The sequence below is a fragment of the Glycine max genome, chromosome 2, assembly GCF_000004515.6.
Source record: "Glycine max cultivar Williams 82 chromosome 2, Glycine_max_v4.0, whole genome shotgun sequence".
NCBI classification, from domain to species: Eukaryota; Viridiplantae; Streptophyta; class Magnoliopsida; order Fabales; family Fabaceae; genus Glycine; species Glycine max.
In genome coordinates, this window is record NC_016089.4 from 30,023,305 (window position 1) to 30,041,894 (window position 18,590).

At 30.3% G+C, this 18,590-nt stretch overlaps 1 protein-coding gene and 1 pseudogene across 1 annotated transcript; both read right to left on the minus strand.

The window, feature by feature from the left end:
* Positions 1-1,897: 1,897 nt before the first annotated feature.
* Positions 1,898-7,464, minus strand: LOC106797517 (uncharacterized; annotated as a pseudogene).
* A 1,563-nt stretch (positions 7,465-9,027) lies between these two features.
* LOC102670309 (uncharacterized) lies at positions 9,028-16,902 on the minus strand. Its single transcript, XM_006575906.1, has 14 exons — positions 16,657-16,902; positions 11,677-11,720; positions 11,178-11,322; positions 11,079-11,096; positions 10,895-10,979; positions 10,715-10,799; positions 10,478-10,605; positions 10,309-10,399; positions 10,079-10,232; positions 9,938-9,996; positions 9,642-9,762; positions 9,387-9,557; positions 9,216-9,275; positions 9,028-9,096 (listed from the first exon to the last, which is right to left on the minus strand). The coding sequence occupies exons 1-14, from the start codon at positions 16,900-16,902 to the stop codon at positions 9,028-9,030; spliced, it is 1,476 nt and encodes a 491-aa protein (XP_006575969.1).
* Positions 16,903-18,590: the final 1,688 nt, after the last annotated feature.

The following is an 18,590-nucleotide window of genomic DNA, read 5'->3' on the forward strand; positions in this document are numbered from 1 at the left end:
GAGCAGCGAAAGTCAAAGATCAAACGATGGCTAAAGAAAATAAAACAGAGATCAGAAAATGCAGCAAAAGCAAATACAGTAGCAACAAAAGTTCTTAATCAGAGATCATACGATCGAACAGATAAGAAAATGCATTTCATGATTCGAATTAAAGGCCAAAAGCAAGAAAGTTTTAAAGAGCAGAATCAGGATTATAAAGAGAATATAATAGATGATGTATATCAGAGATGATATGATCGAACAAATAAGAAAATACACTTCATAACGATAATTAAGGACCAAAAGCAAGAAAGTTTTAAAGGGCAGAGTCAGCATCATAAAAACAATGTAATAGATCGTGTATATAACCGAACTACTTAGAATCTTAATACAATAGTTGTAAATAATGGTAATAGAATGCTACGAAATTTAATAGGCATTTAAAAAGATTTAACTTAATATTGTTTCTGTTTTGTTTAGGATGGGGTATAATCGCACAGGATATGCATACGCTGTTTTTTCCTACATGCATGAGTCAAATGTCATTCTAGATGACATGCTACCTAGGGTTCATTGACAATGACAATATAGTAGCATCATTCAAAATTATTGAATAATTTTCAGGATTCGTTAGCAATGAAGAAAAGTAAATTAATATTTAAATTTCTTACTCTCTATTTAACAATAGAACATCAGAATCACTGGAACAGGTTTTTGAATTAGTATCAACAAAATGTCCAAATTGAACATGCATTGCGATAAAAGCACAACATGAATGCAAAAAGTGTGAGGGACAAAAATATGATTTAAACGTTACTGATATCTAAAGGGTAAGATAGATGATAACGTAGTATGCAAGAAACCTAAGACAATGGGCACAAATAAATGAAGCAGAAGCAGGGAAAATTGAATTAGGGCTTTGCCACAGGAAAGAAAGTTGAGTGAGACAATGATGGATTCAAACATACAATTGTTCAATATGTCTGTCCTAAATTGGAATTCGAAAACTTACAAACATAGATGGCAAGATGTTGAATTTTGGTTCGGGATATGGATGAAAAATGTTACCAAATGCAAGGAAAAAATCAGGAAATGAATGAACATGCAGTCAGGTTTGGGTTTAGGCTTACCTTGCTTGAGGCAGTCGATGAAGCGGGAGACATGGTGGTAGTCGCTTCGAGAGAATAATTTGGTTAGAGTTGAAATGAAGGTGGTAGAGAAATGAACCGTGGTCTGATGATGTAAAGTAGTGGGTGATGGAAGGGTCATTGCTTTTCGGGGGGGTGTAAGTGACGGCAAGTTAAGTGGTTTGGGAACTATGGAGCATTGAATGTTCCGTTCAAAGATTGGACGTGAATTGGCAGAATGATAAGTATGAAAGACTGTGGTGGTGGAGGCAGGTGAAGAGGTATTTTTATTGCTGAATATAACATATAGTAAGTTAATTTTTTCTATTGTTATAAATACAATTTGCATCATCAGATGAATGACCTGTCTAATGCTGAAGTCGATAATGATTTGGCATAGATAATATTTTGCAAGGCCAATTGATTATCTAAGAAAAGATAAATGGTTCTACTAAAAGAATAATAATAAGTGTATCATCCTGGGAAAACAGGCAGAGTAACATATAGAATTCATTTGCTGAATGGTAGTATTTAAATTGAGAAAAGCATTTTATTTTCTTTCGTGCAATTGATGAAAGAAGTGGTTAATTTGGAGTTCATGAAAAGGGATGAAAATTTAAAATGCAGCAAATAAGAAAATGCATTCCATAAAGGAAGACTGGTTTTTAAAAATTAATGAATTATAGATTGGCTCATTTGATGATGTTTTAACTGTATATCAGAGATCATATGAATAAGAAGGAAATACAGTTGTGGTTAGAATTAAATTTGCAATTGGAAATAAATTGGATTTACCTTCTAATATTTGTAAAGACCTCTTTGAAAACCACATTCGTGGTTGAAGTAATTTTCTTTTTGTCCTGATCATGTATTAAAATTCGAAGTCCTTTCTTTGACTTGTCTCTTGATAATGCAACATATAGTTGGCCATGTGAAAAAACTGGTTTTGGCAAGTAAAGTCCAACTGAAGATAGTGATTGTCCTTGGGATTTATTAATTATCATGGCATAAGAAATCATTATTGGAAATTGTCTCCTCAATAGCTTAAAAGGCCATGGTGACTGTGAAGGCGACATAGACATTCGTGGGATATAAACATAATCTCCGATATTTGTCCCAGAAATTATGTCAGCTGCAATAACATGTTTTGCTAGTCTTGTGATAATTAACCTAGTACCGTTACACAACCCTTGAGTTTGGTCTAAGTTCCTTAATAGCATTATTGGTGTTCCAATCTTGAGTTTGAGACAGTGATTGGGTAAGCCAGATGTTGTCAATGAATTCAGAAATTCAGTTGTCAGCGAGCGGAAATGACAACTTTCAATGGTTTCGGATTTGTCAACTGAATCAGAGCTTAGATATTCAATTTGTTCACCTATCAATATTTTAGACATAAAAAACCAAATTCATCAACCAAAAATGTAAAATCCAGCAAAGTTGATTAAAAGATGAAAAACAGAATAAGATAATTTACTATATGATTACCCGGTATCATTGTAAGCATATAATCATTAACTTATTGTACTGTTTCATTTGTAGAAGCTAATATTGCTCTGGTTTGGAAGTATTCAGGATCATTGTGATGATGAGATAGATCTGGAAATGTAGAGCTAATTATACTATGAATAAGATCATTATATTCTGTGATTAATAGTTCCTGTGAAATTTCAATAGTAGCATAGCCATCATTTTCATCTCCAATAATACCATCACCAATATCTATAATCCACTGTGCAAAAGCTGCAGTTTCTTCTTGATCTGTTGCTTGCATGTTGTTTTGTAAACGCATGTTTTTTGTCAGTCTTAAGATCTGACAATGATCCCATAGATAAGAGGAATTAATTGTTGCGTTAACAATATCAGAGCGACTGCCTCTTGGAATGACTGGCAGGATCTGCCGGAAATCTCCACCAAAGACCATGACTTTACCTCCAAAGATTTTATTGTCCTTTGAGTTGTGTTTGATGATATCTCTAAGACTGTGATCAAGTGCCTCAAAGCAGAATTTGTGAGCCATGGGTGCTTCATCCCAAATGATTAGACTTGTCTGATTTAATAGTTTGGCTAATTGAGTTCCTTGATGGATATTGCAAGTTGAGTCTTCAAAAACTGGAACTGGAATTTTAAATTTTGAATGTGCAGTTCTACCTCCAGGCAATAGCAGAGAAGCTATGCCGCTAGAGGCTACCATTATTACAATTTTATTGTCAGCTCTCAGTGAACTTGCAAGTATTTTCCAAATGTATGTTTTTCCTGTACCTCCATATCCATAGAGAAAAAACATACCACCTTCATCTTTATTAATAGCTTCAACAATCTGGTTGTAAATTGAAGCTTGATCATCTGGAATCATCGATATGGGGTGTTAGATTTAAAGAAAAATGAATGAAGTTAAAATACTAATTTATAGACGAGAAAAGCAAAGAAGGAAATGCACATAATAATTTTCAGAGGGGTAAATTGCTCTGTAGTTAATGTACCTGTCATGTGAGAAAATAGATGTTCAAACTTTGATCTAAGTTCTTCATTGTTGTAGTTCAGTTCAGCTAATATAAGGCTATTGTCTAGATAAGCTGGACAATTCGCATCCTCTGGATATGGCATTGAAGGATAGTCTCTAAACGATCTTTGATTTACTTGCAGCAGTTCTTCAATTTCAAGCAAGACCAGATTTTGAAGAGTTCTATCATCAAGCTGTAATGCTAATACATAAAAGGGAAAAAAGTCAAATTATGTGTCGTATCAATATTGATTTGTCTGATGGGAAATTAGCACTAACCTGGACTTGTTGATAATTTTTTATAATTATAGACAATGTCATCAGCCATCCAATGCCAAGTTTGGTCCCAAACTTGTTTAGGTTTGCTCATTGTTGCAGTTAAAAGTAACAACACAAATAGCTTTCTTATATAATGTGTTAAACCCCAGTCTTTTGCTTCCTTGATAGCCTCAATAAATTCTTTATCATCTTGTAAAAATCCCATAGCAAAACATGCTTCTTTATATGTAGAATACTGAACATTATCAACTGTTCTCAAATCTTCAAATGAGGTAGGTCCTTTACAAACAGTAAGCATCATTCTCAAATAAAATAATTCCCCTGTAATTGGTGGAACCCATAGTAATCTGCCAATGGTATAGCCTTTCTTCCTAAGGTGCCAACATCTTTTCTTCTGATTGTATACAAACTTAGAAACAAATTCTGCATAAGTAAGATTTCTCCCTTCAACAGAATTTTGGTTGGTGTTCATCCATGAAATAAACTTTGAATCAAAGATACTTGGCTTAGACAATACATCATGAATATCATCATGGTCTTCGTAGAGAACACTATGTTGGCCTAGAAGATGGAAGTGTAATCTTTCAACAGCAGGTTTTTTTCCATGTATTGGAAATCCAAAGATTCTCCAAGTAGATTCACAGGGACATATGTATCTGTTAGGAATATAGAAGTAGTTGTTATAACAATGATGATCAGATAAATTAGAAATCAAGTTTTAATAATACCTGCAATCTAGATATTCTTTGATCTCATCATTATGAGTGCCACCATTCTCAGTTTGACCGTTATCTTCATCAATCAAAACAGCAGTCACTCTATCATATCCCTTGTTGATGTACTTAAATAAATATTTGATAGAAGTGTTTTCGTTACACCATTCAATATTGATATGCGCTTGGTATTTTCTAAGCAATCTAGGATTGTAAGGTACAATATACATGTTATCAATTATAACACCATTTTTCTCAATTGCATTACCATTATTTCTTCTACGATAGACTGGAAAACCATCAGCATCTAAAACAGTATGCGGCTGGAACATTTTAGGATAGAAACGACTACACTTGCCTTCTTTCATGCATGGAGATCCAGGATTCAGACTTCCACATGGACCATGAACCATATGGTTTTTTACTAATGAATACAGTTCTGGATCATCTTGCTGTGAAGGTATCTCTGCTGATATAATTTGATCAATTTCATCTGAGGATGGGTATTTGTTATCAGGATGTAAAAAAAAGCAACAAATGGACATGAGGCAGCCCTCGTTTTTGAAATTCTATTGTATACATATCTGCAATTTATTAGTAAGTCTGTTAATAGACAACAATTAAAGTTATTAGATATGATTGTGTGATTAATATTGGCAGTGTAAAATAACAATGTCACACATAATATAAATTCACCAAACTTAGAATCAACTTACATGCAATAACTTTGCCTAGCATGTGATTCTTTGTCAGGTTCATAAGCATTTGCTCATACTTTAGTTTGAAGACTTTGGAGATTATGTCTGGCCTATCTGCTGCTTTCAGATTCAACGGATTCAGCAATCTATGGATTTCAGGCCAGTTTGGATTGCAGGTTAAAGTAATAAACATATTTGGGAAGCCCACATGGATACATATGATCATACCATCAAAATAAAGTTGATCCATATAGTGCGGACTGCCAACAAAAGTTGAAGGCAAAATGACTCTTTTACCTTTATTTAGGCCTTTCCTACTTCCATCATCCAATGACTATTGTAAGCTAGAAAACTTGTCAACTCGAAGTTTTTTTTTGGTTGTTTCTAATGTAAGAAAGCCTTTCTGACTCAACCATAGTATACCCGTCAACAACAAATCGTTGGAATAGTCTCCTAGAATTCAACAAAGTTTTAGACTCATTTGATCTACATTGTAGCCTATAAGAAAACCACTCTCTCATTGTAAAACGATTTCTTTTCCTTTTCTTACCATCTGATCGACTGCTATGTAGAATATCAGGTCTATATCCATCTTCCCCGTAAGGAAATAAGATAGGGTATTGTAGAGCTAGATAGCTAGAATGTAATTCATGGATCCTTTGTAGTTGTCCATGCTGAGTTTCAATAATAATATCTCTTTTTGAATTTGCATCAAAATTTCCTACTATTAGTGCTGCAACTTCAGGAACAATAGGTACATTATATGTACGACCATCTTTCTCACGATTAGCAATCAATTTCAACTTGATATTATCCACTTGAACATCTTGCAATCTATCTCTCGCCATCCTGAAAGTTTTTGCATGCACGTTGTATTCATCCAGCATCTCACTGAGTTGTGAAACAATGTGTTCTTGAATTTGATTATGTGGACTGTTGAGCAAAGCAAACAATTATATATACGATGATTGCAAGATTAGTAATGCAGAATAAACAATTGAATTATGTTTAAATGTAAGATTGTTGATCAATGTTGTGCATTTATAATAATAACAATGAAAGACTAACTACCTTATTGCATTAATCCTATTCTGCACTTCATTTTCTGTGTCAAAGATATACAATTGTGCAAATTTTGGTTCTTTCACAGGCATTGGTAACATACTACCTATTCTATGACATGGTTGACCTTGAATTCTTATTGTAGGAGGTCCTCTATAATGATTAATCGATTTGTCAAACTTAATACCAGCAGAAGTAAAGGCAAACATCATGTTATATGTCCTTATGTTCTGTTGGTAATTTTTACTATCAGATGTACCATGATCATACAAAAGTTGGTAGAGATATTTAGGTGGATTCTGTAACAATGGAAGTTCAACTTTGCCATTTCCACAACATAAACTGAATCTTGAATTTGTAGTTCTTTTATCTTTTGAGACTCTTTCATCATACCACATATTTGCATTACAGTGACTACACTGCATGAGTTGGTCACCAAGATCAGAATATCCTGAAATAATTTAATGACATATGGCAAAGTGAGGTTGGTCATTGAAAATGTTTTAGGAAAACATGTAAATTGAAACACGATAAACAAAAGCAGTTTTGTACAGTGAAAGATATTCGACAGTACGCTAATAACATAGTGTTTATGAATATTAATCGTTACCTTCTCTATTAATTGCGGGGTCATTAGCTGAGGACATATAATTTTGGTTTTCAGGTGAAGAAACTGAAACACAGCCTATGAAAATTGCATTTAGATTATATTATAGCATTATAATGTTGAAAATTAATTTGATAAAGTCGATTTTAATTGGTACCTTGTGTTGATTCAGAACTCTCATCCTCTTATGAATCACGAATATTAACTAAAAAAGTGAATTAAATCTAAGTTTAGTGAAATTTATTTAATGTGGAATGGATTCACATAATATTGAATGCACCTTACAGTTTGCTTGTCTTTGTGTGAAAAAATTGTGGATATTGTATTACTAAATCAACAAACTAATTAAAATTATTAAATGCAATTTGGAAGATAATATTTTGAATTGCTTACAATCAATATTCTGAGCCTCGTCATTAACTTTGTGCTGCCTGATACCTTTATTCTTTATCCTGGCTTGTGCTGTATCACGATGATTTGCATGCTCATGGTTATCCATGTTCTTGATGGTTGTTGTTAATCTTGACTGAGTTATAAAAATTTTATTGACTTCTTGTTTCAATGTTACAATACATGCAAAATTAAAATTGCAAAAGTCCATGGACATGCAGAAAAGAAATGCTATTCCACTCGGAGCAAGACATAACTTGACTTGTTGACTAAAATTATCAATGTTGACAGCTGGTTAAATGGATCATACTTTGATAAAAAAAAATGATTAGATATGCATGTACAGGCATGATTATAGCAATGGTTTTGACGGCCACATTAAAACTTGAAAAGTAAGTAATAAAAAGTAAGCATAAGGAAAAACACTGAAATTATGAATGCTGACAGCTAATTAAATGCACTAAAATGATTAGACATGCATTTATAACCATTATTATACCTATGCTTTGGCGCCATCCATAAGAAATGTGATATCAAAAATGTTATGCATGGCAGAATTAGAATGTCAACCTAAAGAGAAATTGTTTTTTTACTTGTCTTATTAATTGTACATCATATTGAGACATGATGAAAGATGGAGTAAATTTATCAAATCTTCGATTCTGCATTTGCCAAAGTAAAATCAAGCAAAAAATGACATCTAAAATAATAAATCATGCTAAACGATAATTGATAATAAAGAAACACTTAATTACATATCATTGATGATCCAAGATCATGTTTCTCAAGACTCCAAAGCTGATACTTTTGTCTTGGTGTGTATATTCTGCTGTTAGAAAATTAATCAGATATGAATGCTGATTTAGTTGTGCCAGTGATCAATATTTCGTGGTCATTATTTCTAATATTTTAATTTGTTTCCCGTGAATACTTTGTGGTCAGACAATTAAGGATCGATGCACACCTTAAAATCAGATGAATTAATCAGATATGAATGTTGATTTAGTTGTGCTAGTGATCAATATTTCATGGTCATTATTTCTAATATTTTAATTTGTTTCCTGTGAATACTTTGTGCTCATACAATTAAAGATTCACACCTTAAAATCATATGCTTTAATGGCCCGTTAAAACTTTAATTGAATTTTAAGTTATCATGATTGTGAAGAACATGTTTTCTGAACTTTCTGTCTGGCAATCTCTGATTTGTATTTTCAAATCTTACTTGTTCTATCTCTCACGATATATTCGAATTCATAACATTTCCATAGGTCGATTTCTTCAAAGATGGCTTTATAACCATTAATATAAGCATGATCTGTCGATATTTATTTTAACAATTGAACAAATAAGGATTTTGAAATATAGTGCAATAGTTAAGGTGACATCGGATAAACCACAGAGCTAAAATCCCAGGATACTTGCATACAAAATAAGATTAAAATTTAAACAAAAGTTCTGATCAGAGTTCTAAAGCAACACCACCACAACAGAATTAAAGCTAGCAGCCAATGTACAATATACAAATAGCAAGGTAAAAAAAATTGTTCAACACAACTTGAAAACAGCCAAATGCACTAAATTGCACCATGTTTTTTTTTAATTTGTTGGATGAAAGCTGTGCAGGTGAAATTTGAGAGGTCCCTACTTCATCATCACAATCTTGAAATGCCTACCGCTTTGTAGGCGTCAAGGGGAGTCCAAGCAGTGGATCATGGTATGTTGTCACAGACAGGGATTGCTGGATAAAACAAATAGAAATGAATAAGTTGAATGTTAAGTTGAAAGCCATGAAGTGTCAAAATGCAAGAATTGCAAGAAAGATCATATTAAAAAATGACAGCAGTCATCAAAACTCACAGATTCATGTTGAGCAGAATGATTGGAATTAGAAACTGGAATATTCATTTTTGAAGATGTCTGAAAAAGACATACATTGAAGATAACATAGCCCATGGAAAACAAATAAATATGAATAGAATACATACTCTTCACAATAGCTAATGTCAAATAACTTGCATTGAACATTACCTCAGCATCAGCTAGCATATCCATCACAACATTTATTAAGCTCGAGTCAGCTGAACACTTCAAAACAGCAGAATTCCTGAACTTGGTTTGCACCTTTATCTTGAAAGCAAGTTCATAACCCAACAGCTTATCAAGTGCTTGGGGTGAAGCATTCAAATCAACATCACCATCCTTGTTCAAAGAGAATAATTGTATTAGACAAACAAAAAATAACATGTCAAACATAAACAGTTACGATTGAATCCAAAAACTCACTTCAATTTTAAGCTTATTAATTGCATCAACTGATTGACCAATTAATTCACTACATTCACGGTCCCAAAGTAGGAATTTTGTGCTTTCATTTCCCTGGTTGATCATCACCTCAAGCCTATACCTGCTACCATATGCACCAATAGTAGAAAAATGAAGAAGCCATGAAAAATACACAACATTTTAAAAGATCACAATGACCTAATCATAGCTTCCTTATTGTATTTGCCGCATGCACATGTAAAGGGCGCCATCTCTGCATCACTTTTTTATGGCACTGAATGCAAGTTGTATAACACCATGAATGATTGTCCAGAACAATCCTAGTAATTGTGTCAACAGTGACACAAACAATTTCCTGTGTGAAACAACATACACATCAAATAAAAAAACTTCAGATAATGCACGACAAAGAATTAAAATCTATATAAGATCATTACTTCAGAGATGGTGTTAATGTCAGCAATAGTCTTTGCCTCAGCCTTGCCAAAGAATGATTCTTTTGATGATAATTGGATAGAACCTGAAAGCTGTGTACTCCCTTCACCATGGGATTTAAAACCTGACTGGGCCTCAATGCCTAACTCTACAAGCCTGCAAATATAGAATGAACAACAAAAATAAGACAAAAAATGATCAACATATATTACATAACACATACAAAAAATACCGTTCATTGAATTCTTGAATCTCCATCACGGGCTGGTTAATAATTAACTTTGAAGCCTTGAAAGAATTGTTGATCGATGTAGGATAAGATCCTAAATCATTTAAAAAACAGAACCATAACATGCAATAGCATAAACAGAGAAATCAATAAATTCAAGATGAGGATATACCATGTGCTTCCTTGATCCTACAATGGCTCAATAGAACTGTAATTGGGCCATCACCTTCATAATCATCTAAGAACTTCAAAAACTGTGAGCAATAATCATCCCACAAAATGCAAGATAGCAATTGCTGGCTATCAGAAACAAATATTTATGAGACAATCAGTTATTAGTAATAATATAATCATAGCCACAACTTGACAAAGCATATCACACAAATTGTCACCAAGAATCGAACTTTACCTCAAGTCCTTTAGTTTGAAGACTACCCTTCTACCTTTTCCTGAAACTTGTCGAAAGACAACCTCCTCCACAACACCAATAACATCTAAAGCAAGTAGGAAAATCAGGGAATTTGATTTAATTCCAAAAAGAACAGAACTTTCAAAATAAACTCGATTGCAAAAATATAAGTTAACATACCAACCAATAGTCCAGGTTTAAACTGGTCAGCCACAATAGTAACCCCAATAAACACCAATTTAAATTGATGATCACACACTCTGTACTGACCATTGTTTTTTAGCACTTTAAAATTGTGCATGACATAAGTACAATTTTCTTTCAAGTCCATTTTTTTTTACTTCAATTGGTCTTCTTTACAAACAGCGTGGATCTCATCACCCTGGATTGCATTAAGGTTACAACACAATGAACTGAACAATAAGTAATAAACCTACAAAAAAAACACAAAATTGAGGCATACATCGGAGTCCACAAACACCATTTCAGCTTGCTCAGATTTGTTAGGCGTGCCAATAAACCATAGATCACTGATCCTCACACTAAGTTTAAGAGTTTCTTTTGAGCCATCGATGCTCTTTATCTTGTCTGGAGAACGTGCCATAATACTGCAAAAAAAAAAAACAACAAAACCACCATCAAAACAGAAACACGATAAGCTAAGAAAAAATCCAAAACCTCATTCAACACACAAAAATGAGAAGCTAGCATGCATGTAAGAAAACACACATGAAAACAGCACCAGAACAGAACAACATAAGTACCACGAACAGACAAACACGATAACCAAACATGCAAACCAAACATCGTCCAACACAGCAAAATGAAAAAATAACATGCATGTAACAAAACAAACATGAAAACAGCACATAAACAAAAGCCAAAAACCTAAAAGGTAATATGCATGTAAGAAAAGAAAAGCCAAAAAACCATAAGCTAACATCGAATGTAAGAAAACATACATCAAAACAGCACCAAACAGAACCCAAATTATGTTGGTCTGTATCTGGAAAAATGAAAAGCAAAAACACGCAAACTGAAGAATGAAGAATAAAATGCAAGAAACCACGTAAAGAAGCAAAGGCCAGCACATGCACAACATGCAAAATAAAACACGTGTAAATGCCACAATCAACAAAATGAAACACCTGTAAGCATCAGAAGAGTGGAAAATTAAGGACTAAAAGACCAAAAAACCAAAGAAATGGACAGCTGTCACAATCTTAGGCAGGGATATTTTAGAAATTTCCAGAGGGTTCTCTTTTATAGATAGTATATAGATCCTTCTTTACTTTTATCAAAAGTTATTGTCAATCTACTTTTTCTCAAATATAACATTCTCTGTTATCTAATTAACACACATATAAAACAATAAAAATTACATTATTAAAATTTTCTTATATTTCATTTTATACTTTTTTTGTAACAATAATTACATTAGGTAGATAATATATATTAATCACTATAATTTCTTTTAATTGTTCATATTAATATTTATTTTAGCTATAATTATTTCATTCTACATTAATTGCTTTAAATATATGTTAACTGCTCTATAAATTATTTTATTTTCTTATATTAATTATAAGAACACTAATTATTTCATGTGCTATATATAACTTTACCATTCATATGTTAATTGATTTTAAGTACGCTAAACTTTTGGCACAATTTTAATTATGGTGATTGCTTTCAAATATGTTTTCTCATTTACATTATTAGGTTTTAAATTGCTTTTAATTTAATAGATAAAATAATTTATATGAAAAAAAATTAGTTATAAAACATTATGAATTCTTGTGGCCCCTCTTAACATTTATTTTTAGTTTCGTTTCTTTCAACTAGCTTATAAATTAGTTTTATCAAACAAACTGACGTTTTATAGAAATTTTTTCTATCATTATAGGTAATCCTTGAACTTACGGGGTAGTTTTAAGGAACTTTCTTTTATCCTTTTAGATAATTCTTGAACTTTTGCTAAAGTTTCATGGAAATTTCATCTTGTAGGTAATCTTTGAACTTATGTAGAAATTTTATGAAATTTTCTTCTATCCAATTGCTAAAGAATGAGTTATTATGTACTATAAATTAAATTAACTAGAATGGAAAGTAATTTTTCTCAAAAAAATAAAATAATGGAAAGTAATTTGTGAGTTGTGACACACGTCCAGCTAAATTTGCGACTATATTGGTCGAACTAGTAATTAAATTAACAAGAATGGAAAGTAATTAATTCCTCCTGCTGTAATAATATAAAACATAATAATAATGAGAGAAATATTCATGTATTGACAGCATAAAAAGTTTTACAGAATTGTTTAATCATAAGTAATTTTGTTAATTTTTAAAATAATTATATTAAAGTAATTCAAATGTAAATATGTGATTAGATGATAATATAAAATTACTTTACATTATTAATATATAAACATTAAACTCCATAGTAAAACACATGCAATTCACCTCCAAAGAAAATTTATACATGATTTTTATTATAATCAATTATTGTTATTGAAAAATTTAACTTTTACATTCATCTAGGCCCAATGAAATAAAATATTCAATAACTAATTATGTTCTATAACATATTTCCTCAAGATTCATGTATAAACAAAAATAATCAAAGTTAATTAAAATCATTTAATTTTATTGATCTCAAGTAAAAAAAATAAGTTTAATGCTAAAATATCAATAATTAAAATTTGATATCATAAATAAAACAGTCATTGAAAATAGAATTGTAGGTAAATGAATGGTATTTTTGAAATAATATCATTAAATAGAGATGAAATTAGTTAGAAATGATTATATTAGAATCCAAAATATAAAATAATTTTTTCTTGTATATGAGTTCAAATGTAGTAATATAATATTTCATAATTTATATTATTCAATAATTCAACAAAGAATCCAAATATTCAATCTTCTGTAAGATAAAGATAAATCATTATATCTAGAAAAAATCATTATATGATAAGGAGATAAGATAAGAATAAAACGTTTCCCTAATTTAATAGAGTTAGTAAATAATTATAAATCACAACATTATACCATAATTAGAATACAATACTAATTATCGCCAAAGCACAAAAACAATCAATTTTAAAAGAAATTGAAAGTATATTTATAACAAAAAAAATTGAAACTTTTAATGTTGTAAAACAAGTTAATCAGATAAAAAAAATTTAAAGTATATATTCTCGTACTTCAATCATATGAAAAAATTGTGACCAGGAATAAGCATAATCGGATAATTAAAAAAATTGAAATAGCCTAAAATTTAATAAACTATTAGAAATATATGATAATAAAATTAATATGTATTTTTTTCATCATGGTATTAGTGCGGAGTATATACCAACAAAGCTAATGATTAATCTTTGTCGGAAAATCTGGTTAGTCACCTGTAATGGATCTTCTCTTTTGATCATGTCATTTTCATTTACATGGTTCGAACTAGAGACTTTACTTAAGGTCAAGTCTAGTTTTACTTAAACTAATAGCTTATTGGTAAATTAACATGTCATTTATTGAAGAGAAGACATATATTGAGTTTTTTTATATGAAAGAGTCAAAGATAGGTATTGAAAAGTTTACTATATTCACAAATTTTACTCTATTAATTGAGTTAGACCCGCTTCATATTAGGTATTGAGTGTGCTAATATATGTTTAGTATCAAATTTGTAACTAGATGAGATAAAAAAAATTAAGGAAAAAAAATTAATAAAGTTCTTAATTTGTAAGTTTTTTTTTTATTCTGCTTTGTAAGTTTATTTTATCATTTCATTTCTTAGTTAATCTAATTTTTAAAATTTAATAATAATGATATAAGGGAATTAGTATATTTATATATGTAGCTAAATAATGGGACAAGAGGATGGAAATTAAGGGCCTAAGCTAAACTAAGCCTACGCAATGTTGGCCCAAAAACGGGATAATTGGGTTGAGTTATAAATAAATTGAATAAATTTGGTGGTCAAATAAATTCTTAATTATTCTCTATTTTTTATTAAAAAAAAAACACTTTCTGATAAGAGAGTTCAGTGAACCTGGTCATCGAATCAAGAAATTTTATTATCAACTTATGTACTATTATTTTTTTTTTTTACCTTTTTGAGTTTTTTTTTAATTTTATCCATTTTGTTTTTTTTATGAAAAGAATAAATATCATAAAAAACCAGCCAAAAATAGTTGTGTACATACCATTTCTTCCTATCTCACTAAAAGGAATTATCGAAGAACTTTTATAAATAAAGAAACCCACATTTTACAGAATAAAACTAGATTTCGTAATTGCATACAAAAAACTAGATTTCGTAATCTTATGATGTGCTTTTTTGTAAAAATATGTAGTATATTATTCTTATATTGTTAATCACACGCAGACTTCATTAATAATAATACTCCCTCCTCCGTTTCAAAACTATAAATGTTTAAGATTATGTACATCCAATCAGAAATATTAATTGATAAAATTTTAGATTAAAATATCTCTATTTGATCATGTTATTGGAATTATCATTAATCATAAATATTTGGATGATGAAGAGCCTTAAAATAATGTTAAGTGGGTATTTTTATTGATGAGTGATTACCTATTAGTGTCTATCAATGCACTAATAATGAATGGTAAACAAGGGTATAGTTGGAAAAAATTGTAAATTTAGTTGTAAAACATCTATAGTTTTAAACAAAACTAAAATGCTAAAATATATAGCTTTGGAAATATTAGTTTTAAATATATTTTTATTTTGATAAATTAGTAAATTTTGTATTAATCCTTATTTTTATGTTGTGTTCTTAGTAAAACAAAATTTTTATTTTTAGTTATTGTTATTTTGTTTTAACCCTTCTAAAATATCCAGTTTTTATTTTAATCCTTATAATACTTGATTTATTTTGTAATAGTTTCTTTGAAAAATATTTAATAGAAATTTTGACAAAAATGAAAAATAAATATATTAGAATAACTAAAACAAAATAACAAGAACTAAAAACATTTTTTTTGTTTTGTTGGACTAAACACAAAAAATAACTTTATTATGGACCAAAATAAAATTCCTTAATTTATCAATAATAAAAAAAATATTTAAACCTAAATAGATTATTACAACTTACTAAGAAATTCCTCATTTCAAGGTATTTATAGTGCACAAATTTTTTAGGAACGTTGGAAATACAAGTTTCAACAATGTTGAAAGAAAATGACTTAATATTAACTCCGTTTACACTATATCTTATCTTGTTTCTTATAAATATGATAAATAGGAACGAAACAATCAATGCAAATGGAAGTTTTTGGTACAATACAGGTAATGTGGATGGAAGTTGAGAATGAATTTCGTGTTTTATATTTTGATTAGGTACTCCCTTTGTTGTATAATAAGTGTCATGTAAAAAATTTCCTAAATAATTTTCTGTTGTCGCATGAATAAACTTTGTTAGTCAAAAGTGTTTCGGCTAACCCAAACTCCAAAATGATTCCAAAATAAGGATCAAACGATTATCGTCAAAAGGAGAAATCTGTTTTTCGACTGAGTCCTCAAATTACTTCACCGAATGTTTGAAAGCAATAATCGAAGTTATATTGAACTGAAAAATAAGTAATTTCATTGATTGAATGATTGAAGGTCCTTTACAATGATTTTCAAGATATATTTATACTAATCTACAAAGCCTAATGTTGAAATAACTGTCTACATTGGTGCATCAATTGCTACTCACATTCTACTAGTTTCATAACAATTTCAGCGGCAAAAACACCGGTTTAGGGTCTTTTTAAAAATTATTTACTAAAAAGGGGTTGTTTTGAAACTATTTATCGGGGGGTCTGTTTTTATTTGTATTGCGCCAAAGGTAAGGACACAATTCAACCGGGAGCTGACAAGTGGCATGAATTTGTTGTGCCAAAAACTTTGCGCAATGGGTTGTTACACATACAGTGGCGCAACCACTTTTGGTCAACATAGACACAGGGTAGGGCGTACTGCGCAGGTGCTGCACAGGGTGCAAATACGCATGTGAGGAGTGTGTTGCGCCAAACCTCCTGAAGCAATACTCCTTACTCTTTTCCCATTTATAAAGTGAAAATGTATGTTGTTCGCTCACTTCTTCACTTGCAGCAAACACTCTTCCCGCAGCTTCCTTCTTTCTTCTTACTGGTAAGTATTTTTTACTCCCTTCCATCCCAACTTGCTCTCTCTCTCTCTCTTGTAGTTTGATATGTCTCTCATAATAATTTTAGCTCATATTTTTTATTATTGCTAATGACACTTACATATATTAAAATAGGTGATATTATGTGTATATTTAAAATATTTAATGAGTACAGCATGTTCGGGGGGCACGTTAGCCCCCCTCAATTTTTTCAATTTTGTTTTTTATTGTTAGATATAATACTAGCGTTATAAAATTAAAAGTTAAATATAATTTTACCTTGTGAATGCATGATTCCCCAGAACACGTTTTTATTTTATTTTTAATTTTATTTCACTTCTAGAGAGCCTAGGGAAAATTACGTTTGTGTCTCTACATTTTTTATAAAATAAAATACAATAAAAGAGAAAGATAAATAGAAAATGAGAAGAAAAAAGTGATAAAAAGGGAGTAGTGAATAGTGTTTAGAATAATTAATGGGTGTAAAATAATCATGGCAAAGTGTGGAGACTAAATGAAATTATTCTCCTTATATATTGTTATAGATACAAAGGAAAATGAACCTTCACACGGATGCATTATTATATATGGACGGAGAATTAATTGACATCAAATGCTAGTTATTTAGAGATAGATAATTAATGTTTTAGTTTGTCCAATATATAAAATAATTATTTATTTTATATAATTAAAATTTATGATAAATAAATATTTTTGAATATATAAATTATATTATTATTAATAAATAAATATTTTAAACTTGTAAATCATATTTTAAATTTATGATAAATAATTTATATTAAGATAAGGTTATTTATAACTATTGATATTTAAAAAAACTATTGAAATTAAATTTAAAAATAAAGATAAAAAAATAGATCAAAAGAGACAAAAAGTTAAAAAAAATCTAAAAAATACTTTTGTTTTTATAAAAAAAATGTAAAAACACTCTTGTAAAAAAGTCCTTATTCTCGTTTAACATGGCTATTCTGATTTATATATAAAGATGACATTTGATGCATGTTATGATAACGGAAAAATGAATAGAAAAAAATTATAAATAAGTGTAGTTTGTAACCAAACGATTTTATTAACCTTTTTGGTTTAGAAATTTATTTGGAATGTTAGTTTTTTACAATTTTTTGTAATATATGATATTGTGATTTTTTTTAAGTTGTTATGTAACTTAATTATTATATGTGAGATTGTAAATGGAATTTTTAAATTGTCTGTGATATTTGTTGTTATTAATAAGGTTTTAAATAAATTTAATTATTTTTGTAATATGTAGACTATTTGATATGGCAAGTTCATCATCCTCCTCCTCCAGTTTTGATGTGGTATGTGAACCACGTGAAAATGATGTGTTGTGGATGCAAAAGCAACATGTGTCCCAACATATTTGGAACGAGGATGCAGATAGAAAATTAAGAATGAGACGAGCGATTCCAACTTATCAGGGTATAGAACAATCACCGGTAGAAATTATTTCTCTATTACAGCAGTCTTGGATTATACACAACAATAAAATTGTGTAGAATCAAAATCAATGGATGAATTGTAAATGTCTTTGTTGAAAGGTGGAGGCTAGAGACACACACCTTTCATTTGACATGTGGGGAGACCACCATCGCACTACAAGATGTGTCTGTGTTGCTAGGTCTTCCTGTGGATGACAATCCTTTAATTGGCAGCACAAATATTGATGGGATTGATAT